Raw genomic sequence first — 9,053 nt, 5'->3', positions numbered from 1 at the left:
AATGAAAAGAAGACACAGGTGAAATGTAAAAGCGAGATCAGAGGTCAAATATGAAATTATATTTGGAAGCAAACTATAATGTGATACTGACCCCATATAACAGTATCATTTCCCAAATGTTGCCAGTGCAAAAGTGCAGTAGACTTTATTTTTTATTAAAGTTTGACCTTATTTAATCTCGAAGAAGAAGACAGAGGCCCAAAGTAACGCGATATTTATAATCCCCATGTATAATTAAATGCCTGTATGTCTATGTGACAGTACGAAACATAACTGTAATAAGTAACTTGATATCACATTATCACTTGGACCTTCAGATCCATCTGTTGACCCTGAAGGACAGAGGTCAGTTATGATATGACATTTTAAAATCTTTTAAGATGCTTTTTGTGGACTTTGCATCCATCAATTATTAAGTTGATGGATGTAAAGTAATTATTAATGGATTGTTAACACGTCCCCACTTTGCAAAGTTTGATCAGAATTCATTCAAAAGCTTTTGAGCTTTTGAGTTTAAGGACAAAATGACACACACCCCAACGCTACCAAATATATCATTTCTTGGTGGAGCTGACACCATGAGTTTTGTTTTATTTTGACAGCAGAAGCACTATAAGACTTTGGTATCATCTTGTGTGTTTTATTCTTTCTAATTCTTTTATTCCTGTTTTCCATTTATTGCATGATTACACATTCATACAGTTGGGTTTCCTCCATAGAGTTCTTCATTATGTTTTATTTCCACTTTTCACAGTAATGCTGTTTTGAAGCTTTAAAATCACCATACTGTATACTGGTACTGATGTAAGAACATTGCACGTAGGGAATGACAGAAAATGATATAAAACTTCTCATCTGTATATGTTTATCATTATGATAAGTTCAAGTTTATCCATCTTCAAAAGGAAGACCATTAATGACTGATGTAATCACACTAAACTTCATAATTGCATAAGTATCTTATTTGAAGGCAGTGGCAAAGATAGCCTGAAAAGTAATGTTTCTGTCCTGCTTGTCCTCCATTCTGACATCAGTGAAGCCGGAGTCTCTCAGAGCTGCCATGTAGGCCTCTGGGCGCCAGTTTTCCCCTGGCATCACCCCCTTCGCTGCTATCGTAGCCACACGAGAAAGCCTCAGAGTTGTGACCATCAGGGCTCCTGGGTGGGTTAAAAAGATGGAGAAATTCAATTTGAGAATCATTATTTAAAGACAAGTTTTGGAACTAAATCTGTAAATAAAGTTTGCCTGACTGTCATGGCATTACCTGGCTTCATCACCCGGTGTATTTCTGCGGCTCCTTTTCTAAGATCAGGCCAGAAGTAGTAGCAGTTACAGTGAAAGACTCTGTCCACAGTGCTGTCTCTGAGAGGCATTGCTGCTACGTCACAGTGGTGGAGCGTCACTTTTTTACTCGCTATAAGTTCCATCATTTGTTTCTTTGCCATCTGTCAGACACAGAAGAATTACAATATTGTCCCTGATTAGCAGCTATGCTTTTCTTAGGTCTTAGCTGCCTGCTCAGCAGTGCTTGATTTTTATTTATTTATTTAATATACAACAAAGGTATGCAGAAGAACGCACAACACATCAAACCTTAAAGAAGCTGGGCCAGACCACACCAGGTGCGATCAGTTCAGAACAGGACATTGTTCACTAGTAGACGCTAATTTGCATGGGCTTGACAGAAGATTGGAAAACTCTGCATGGTCTGATGGTTCATGATTTCTGCTGTGGCATTTAGGTTCAGAATCCTTGGTTTTAACGTAAAACTCATTGTTGCAGCCACGGGCAGCACAAAGGTGACCCCTTAAACTGATTTTAGTCTCATTATGAGTTATTGGTTCTGTTAATAATTAGCTGGCATAAACTCACAGCATCAGTGGAGACATCAGCACATTAGTGATGTCACATTCTCCACTGACACAAGATGGCGCTAAACGTGTTTTAAAAACTTTAAGCTCTTATTTCTTAAATCCAGCTACACAGACAGTGTTACATCTATGTTAGTTTTGGGGAGATTTTAAATTAGATTTTAAACATCAAGTGTTTCATTCTGACTTTAAATGGCCTCCACATCATCTCAATTTAAGAGGATACCTCTGAGATATGGTGGTATCACTTCATGGGTGTCCAGCAGCCAAATCTGCAGCAACAATGTGATTTTTCCCTCATGTCAATATGGACCAAAATCAAAGAAATGTTTTCAGCACCTTGTTGAATCTATGACACAGATAACTCAGGCAGCTCTGAAGCCGGTGAAGTAACGAAATAAGTGGCCAGTGTGCGTATTTTCTCCGAAATAGTGCATTTTCTTTTTAAAGGCTTGCAATGTGTCTGCTTTAGCAAGGCTGAAGAGGCCACAACAAAGCTGTGTGCTTTTACTCTTTTTCAAAGACACTCTTCGTAACAGTAACAACCCACATGTATTAAATAAACTTGAATTTGACTTGTTTATTCCACTCTTTCTACCTCACCTGGTGCATGTACTCTGAGTAATCCACCCCTATAAGGTGGCCTGTGGGGCCCGTGAGCAGTTTGGCTGCAGACTGTAGACCCAGACCGGGGCCATGGCCCAGCTCCAGCACAGTGTCCCCAGGTTGGATGGCACACAGCTGCACAGCACTCTCCTCCAGGACCTGATTGTAAGCTGTGAGCCACTTGCTCACCAACCACCCTGCAAGTGATCGCGTGGGACGGCCCAGCTGTTTCCCCAGTGGTTCAGCCCACATGACTGAAAAAAACATGAAATATTTGGCTAAAACTTTCTGCTTTCAGGTTCAGCGGTGTTCAACGTGAGGACACGGTGTATAACATGTTATACATGGTTCGCCCTCACAGTGTGGCTGGACTTTGCTTATCATTATTTGTTGCGCAGTTAATGTTTAATCCGCTGATTTGTTTCAAAGCCAAGTAGAAGTTTATTAACATTGTTATTACTGAATAACCAATTAAAGTTGAGCACTTGATTGAAACTTGTAGATTTACAGACTCAGAGTATCGGGCCATCATTTTTCTCCGTTCAGGAGAATCCAAACAGCTGACACGGTGCCCTCACGCAGCACGCAGTTCACACGGGTAAGGACAACATGGCTGCCCCTCTGACTCTCGGTGCCAGTTGCCCGGATAAAGCGCTTACCTACTTTCGTTTACAGTCAGCGCTCGTCACGCCGCAGTTTAGTCTTCCTGGTAGTGGGAGGAGCTTGTGCTTCATCGGCGCACGCGCTGCTCCGTTCCGGGGTGTCCTACACCTCTTAAGTATCTCTGGCACTTCTTATCATCGACCACTTCCTGTAGTTTTCTTGTATTTTCTGGCCACACGGGTTACCGCTCATGTATGTATTGCGTAATAGCGAAACAGAAAGAAAGAGAAATAAAAACTATTCAAAAAATAAAACAAAAATAGGTGTCACCCTCCCTCCCCCCGCATTTCATTTATGAACGAGAGCGTCTGCTGCAGCGCTTCTGTAAATACACTACTGCGTGTCTAAACAAGTGCAGTCAAAGGTTTTGGAAATGTCCTCTGTCGTTGCTTCCTCCAATCATCCTATTTTGCACACACCCCCCTGCAGGGATTATATTTCTTTCGTTTTCATTTCCCGGAAGGGTTGATTGTGAAAATAGTGGCGTTTAAAAAAATCTTCGAGTGTGTTCGTTTAAAAGTGAGTTTTGTTTGAGACGTGACCCGAAGTTTGTTTTCATTCTGCTCATGAGGAAGTCCCTCTATTTTCTGTGCAGTCGAGCAGATTAAAGGACGTCTCCATGGAGAGCGTTTCCCCGTCACCTTTGATCAAGGTAAGTTAGTCTTTCAGGGGCAAATCTTTCAAAGCCTGTGGTCTAAAACCACAAACCTGGAATCCGACTCAGTTTTTGTTTGAGCTTTCGTGCCTTAGTCGTTGGACGGTGACCAGCAGCTGTTGTTTATGCTCTCTGTCGCTCAGCATTGCTGCTCCAAAACTGCTGAGTACTGTGACTATAGCCATTTGTATCGATGTTTTGTAGCAAGAAAACAGTCCTCCATCGATTGTACGTGAAAAGCAAGTCAACATTTATCCCACTGTGCATCACTCCCCACCTACCCAAGATCCTTTGGTTAGTCCTCCCACTCAAGAAGACTTGTGGCATCTGCCTGGAAGGCTGAGTGAGTTAAATTATCCTCTCTGTTCTACTTATCTGTTAATATTAATTGCAGATATGACTGCAGATACACATATGCAGCACCTTCTGCAAGCACATTAGATTTGAAATGATGCATTTATTGTTTCCAGGAATTAACCCGTCCCTGTGGGATAAAGATGATGTTTCCCTGTGGCTCCACTGGGCTCAAAAGGAGTACTCGCTGCGCCGGCCGGAGAAGGGCCGATTTGAGATGAACGGCAGAGCCTTGTGTCTCCTCACTAAGGAGGACTTCAGACGCCGCTGCCCCAGCTCAGGTGGACATGAGTTAGTAGATCGAAGTCACCTGTTTCCGTGGCTGCATTTTCATATGAAATCCCTCATTTTTCTGCAGGTGATGTTCTGTATGAGATCCTTCAGTGTGTGAAGCAGCAGAGGAGGAGTGTGGTATGTGACCCGCCTAACACAACTCCTCCCGTGGCAGCTGGACACCTTCAGGGTCCAGTCAGCTGCCAGGTAATCGCTCACACAGTCCAAGAGCCACAGTCTCCCAAAGTCAGTGGCACCCCGGGTGAGTAAAATTAAGGAGTACATTTATAAATATATATACTGCTATACTACAGTTCAGTGTAAAGGCAGACAGATGTATTTGTACACAAGTTGTAGACTCAGAGTGCTTTACATGGGGCAAAAAAGAAAATGCATTAGATCAGCAATAGAATGTAAAAAAAGAAAAAATAGAGTAAAATTTAAAGAAATGACAAGAAACGTAGCAGTGTGTTGTGTACAGTAATTCAACAAAGACACACAGGGAGAGAGAAATGTTTTTGTTTAGATTTGAATGTGGCCATGATTGGACACACTGAACATTACCTGTTGGTCTGTGTACAGAATAATAGATAAAAGCACCTTTGGTTTGGTTCTCATCAGAGGCTCTGCCTCTTGTAAAGTTTTAGGAGGATCTCTAGTCTTCAGGAACATTTGTATCCACATAAGAACTCGTTTATTCTGGTTGGATCGTGGGTGTGAATACTTCCTGATCTACCACATGTGCAAACATATCACGTGGGAATCCTTTCTCTTTCCCACTTTTGTTTTACTCTACATGTGAGGACATCCATTGACTTCTTATCCCCCAAATTTAAAGACTGACGCTAATCAATGTTTGCTCACCCCTAACTGAAATGTTTTCCTTTGCTCTGTGCTTTTTCTTCACATGTGAGGAATAGTGATTCGCTGGCAAAGATGAAATAAACCCTCATTATTTTGTGATTGGGTACTTTGATTGACTTCTCTGCAAAAACGGATTTTATTTGCTCACCTAATTACATGATGCGTTAAGCAGTTATCACATAATTTATAATGATGAAGAAATGGAAATGCTGAAGTACCAGAACCATAAATGGTGTATGCGTACACTACACAAAGACACACACCCACAAACGTTTGTCAAGCAAAACAACTGTATAATCTTTCCCAGAAAAAGAATGTGTTGGCCAATGGTCTTCAGTTTCCTGGAAAATGGATCCTTTAACTCTCAAGTTCAGAAGAATGACTTTGTTCTGCGCTCTGTCTGCTAGAAGTAAAACAGTCTCTGTGTTAAACATTAGCTTGTGCTAAGCCTGATATTATAAAATGTTCATGTGGCTGTAAAGTCACTTTTAGTTTCACTTTAGCGTTTCACATTTCCTCATATTTCTGACTCACAGTTTTACCCGCTTTCACCACCACAGTGTTGGCTGCTGTCGGGGCCACTGTAAGCAGCCAGCCAAAATCAGTGTCAGCCCTTACAGATCGCCCCATCTGCTACACCTTGTCTGCACCACTCACACAAAAGAGTGAGTATGACAAATGGCCATAGCAGAAGTAAATTGTCCTGCAATTCCTACTGTTTCAGAGGCTTCATTTCTTTGTTGCCGTCTGTGTCTCTCAGACGGATCAGCGGGTACCTCAACATTGCACCACAATCAGGATGAGTGTAATCCCCAAACGAAGAACATCACCCCGGAGCCTCTGAACCTCTCCAGTCGACATAAGCCAAGGAGTCCGCTGCACAAGGCAAACGGTCGCATCCCAGGTATTGTTACAATAATTTGTTGACTATTGTGCTCTTCATGTATTTAATCACAGAAAACACACAGAATTGTTAAAACCGTGTCTCTTTAAAAAGTGAAGAAAAAAAATCTCATATATCATAAACAGCATTTTATATACAATCAGCAAATGCACCAATAACATGAACACACTCAGTTTCCTAGAAACTATTTTAAGTCCAACACGTTGGATTTGTTTGTGAGGTAAAGAGCAAAACAGACACAACATCCTGAAGCAATAACCCAAAAGTGGACCTGCGCTTTAAATATTCAATAGCTGGCTATTTTATTCTTTTGTTATGTCTAAATGACGGCTCAAAATGATATGTTAATGTCAGGCTTACAGGTACACTTGTGGTGAGAAGTTTCCTCGTCATGAGCGCGAATGTCGTGGCAATTTGAGGCTTTTAATGATTTTCTTTGAACTGTTCTTTGTCCGGGTGGAATGATTGTACAACATACATCTTTAATGACTTTCTCTGATCCACACAGGGAGAAAAGTATACATACATTCACTTAAATCTCTTAATAAGTGGTGATGAAAGTCCTGCAGTGTTGTTTAACTACAATTGGTCGTTTCTCTTTACCAAAATAATAAAAAAGAAAGAACACAGATAGAACTTCAGAAGGTCTCTTGAAATTTCTAAACAACTCCAGATTCCAATATTATCAGCAAGTGTGTGTAAGTACAAGTTATTCGAACAGTGCGACTACTCTCAAAACCAGGAAACCAACCAATTTACATGAATTTGACCATTTCTGCCAAGATGAATGGTAAGTGGCTTGTTGATGGCTACTAAATGCATCTTGCTGTGGGACATTCAACTATATGTTAGTGAGCCTGTGTATATATACTGTTGACCCTGTGTGGATTAGAGAGAACCTAAAATAAATATAAACTTGTGTACCTAGTTCTTGTTTTCTAAAGTCGTTAAAGATGTCTGCTGTACAAGAACAGGTCGAATAAATCATTAAAAGATGTAAATGACCGTGGCATTCATCCACATGATTAGTGCATGTACACTTGTGACTACGCCATTTTTATACGTGTTTATTGGAACGTGGCACTGAGAGTGAAAATATACTAAATGGTACTGAATTGAACTTTAAATACGTATATTTGTGACAGTAGTGTAAGTTCTGCCAACACGTGTGTTATTACTCTTCTAATCATGGCCAGAGTGCAGGCTGCTGTGGGACTATGTGTATCAGTTGCTTTGTGATGACCGTTACCAAGAATACATTCGATGGGAAGATCCGGACAGCTTGGTTTTCAGGGTGGTGGACCCCAATGGATTGGCACGGCTCTGGGGAAACCACAAGGTGAGTTCCCAGTTCTCTGTGCTTCATCCATCAGGAAAAACGGCTACACAGGTGGAGAATAAAACAAAACAGAAAAAAGCAGGGAACATTGGGGAAAAGTGAATAATGTAGTGCATGACTTGCATGACTAATGATGCATGATCTCTTTTTACAGAACCGAGAAAATATGACGTATGAGAAAATGTCTCGGGCTTTACGGCATTACTACAAACTGAACATTATCAAAAAAGAAAGAGGACAAAAACTCCTTTTCAGGTCTCGTCTCTGCTCCTTTCTTTGTCATCCGCTTTCTATTTTCCTCTTAAATAACATTCAAACTCATCCTTCCTGCCTGTTCGTCGCCTCCATTCAGGTTTCTGAAACTCCCTCAAGATATCAAGAAACAGCAGGTCGAGGCTTCCGGCGCCCTGGAGCACACTCCACCTCACGATGGCGACTTCCCGGACTCCAGTCCTACACAAGAGTTCTCTGAAGACCATTTTGAGGTTTCCCCTGATCGGACGTCTCCACAGCCTCCCCCGACTGGTGCACCAGTGAGATAGAATAAAACCGTGGATCATGTGTAGCAGCACGGCTCTTACCGAATAAAATAGGAGGTTGTAATATATTTATCTCGTGGTTTGAGCTTTCAGGGGAGGAAAAAATGCATGTACAGTCTGAAAAAACACAGTTGTGTTGTTTACTGTGAGATTATTATTATTATTTTTTCTCTGAATCAATGTGTGTGTAACTGTGATCTGGGTAAACACTAATATTAAGAGTGAGGAAAACTGTGAAATTAATCACAGAATTATCCAGCCAGCAAAACTTAAAATTATCTGCTTCGTTCAATATAATCACATAACAGAGTTATTTTCATAAACTTTACAGGTCTTGCAGCTATGGGTTGGAAATGACTACAGTCCAATACGAGTTTAATAACATAAGAGAGGATAAATAACTGTTTTTGTTTTGAATGCTGGTTAATATTCAAGATTGTTTCCACCACTAGAAAAAAATTGCCATCAATAAGTCAAAATGTCAGGTTATTATCTCCCATTTTTGGTAGGGTATCTGAAAGTTTCAGCTTACGTAGTAATACCTTGAAATCTTCAGCGTAGCTCAGATTGGGATTTTTACAAATTGTTATTTTTTTCAGTGGTGGAAAGCAGCTTTTTCTATCCGTAGGTTAAGTATTTGGTGTTTCATTGTGTGTGTGAAAAGTTTGCATTGAACTTGCTTTGGAAAAATAAATATTTTAATGTATACTTTATTGTCCCTGAGGGGAAATTTCTCTCTGCATTTAACCCATTCACTCAGTGAAGCAGTGGGCAGCCACTGGACACCCAGGGAGCAGTGTGCAGGGACGGTACCTCGCTCAGGGGCACCTCAGGGCAGCCGTTCAGTGGATTTGAACCCCCGACCTTCCGATCATGGGGCAACCACTCTACCTACTGAGCTATCCCAATTATATATGTTGGGAAAACATTTCATATAAATGTTTTTCTGAGATGAAAATGATAAAGTTAACTTCTTATGACAAGC

At 41.0% G+C, this 9,053-nt stretch overlaps 2 protein-coding genes across 5 annotated transcripts; one reads left to right on the top strand and one right to left on the bottom strand.

Annotated features, from left to right (window-relative positions):
- Window positions 1-619: 619 nt before the first annotated feature.
- On the bottom strand, window positions 620-3,530 carry LOC146549978 (uncharacterized). 3 transcript variants are annotated; one of them, XM_085260397.1, is made up of 4 exons: window positions 3,141-3,530; window positions 2,475-2,731; window positions 1,265-1,445; window positions 620-1,157 (listed from the first exon to the last, which is right to left on the bottom strand). In XM_085260397.1, the coding sequence occupies exons 2-4, from the start codon at window positions 2,727-2,729 to the stop codon at window positions 961-963; spliced, it is 633 nt and encodes a 210-aa protein (XP_085116523.1). In that variant the 5' UTR covers window positions 2,730-2,731; window positions 3,141-3,530; the 3' UTR covers window positions 620-960. The 3 variants fall into 3 exon arrangements, with proteins under 3 accessions (XP_085116523.1, XP_085116522.1, XP_085116521.1); XM_085260396.1 differs by having other exon boundaries at window positions 3,137-3,527; XM_085260395.1 differs by lacking the exon at window positions 3,141-3,530 and having other exon boundaries at window positions 2,475-3,111.
- A 97-nt stretch (window positions 3,531-3,627) lies between these two features.
- etv7 (ETS variant transcription factor 7) lies at window positions 3,628-8,776 on the top strand. 2 transcript variants are annotated; one of them, XM_085260394.1, is made up of 9 exons: window positions 3,628-3,792; window positions 4,000-4,138; window positions 4,266-4,430; window positions 4,508-4,684; window positions 5,847-5,951; window positions 6,047-6,190; window positions 7,387-7,529; window positions 7,684-7,784; window positions 7,882-8,776. In XM_085260394.1, the coding sequence occupies exons 1-9, from the start codon at window positions 3,760-3,762 to the stop codon at window positions 8,069-8,071; spliced, it is 1,197 nt and encodes a 398-aa protein (XP_085116520.1). In that variant the 5' UTR covers window positions 3,628-3,759; the 3' UTR covers window positions 8,072-8,776. The 2 variants fall into 2 exon arrangements, with proteins under 2 accessions (XP_085116520.1, XP_085116519.1); XM_085260393.1 differs by having other exon boundaries at window positions 5,823-5,951.
- The last annotated feature ends 277 nt before the right edge of the window (window positions 8,777-9,053 follow it).

This window comes from Mchenga conophoros, linkage group LG20, assembly GCF_057382185.1.
Source record: "Mchenga conophoros isolate Kocher_MC1m ecotype Shallow Benthic linkage group LG20, M_conophoros_male_GT1.1, whole genome shotgun sequence".
Classification (NCBI taxonomy): domain Eukaryota; kingdom Metazoa; phylum Chordata; class Actinopteri; order Cichliformes; family Cichlidae; genus Mchenga; species Mchenga conophoros.
The sequence above is the reverse complement of the archived record's forward strand: the minus strand, read 5'-3'. Positions and strand labels throughout refer to the sequence as shown.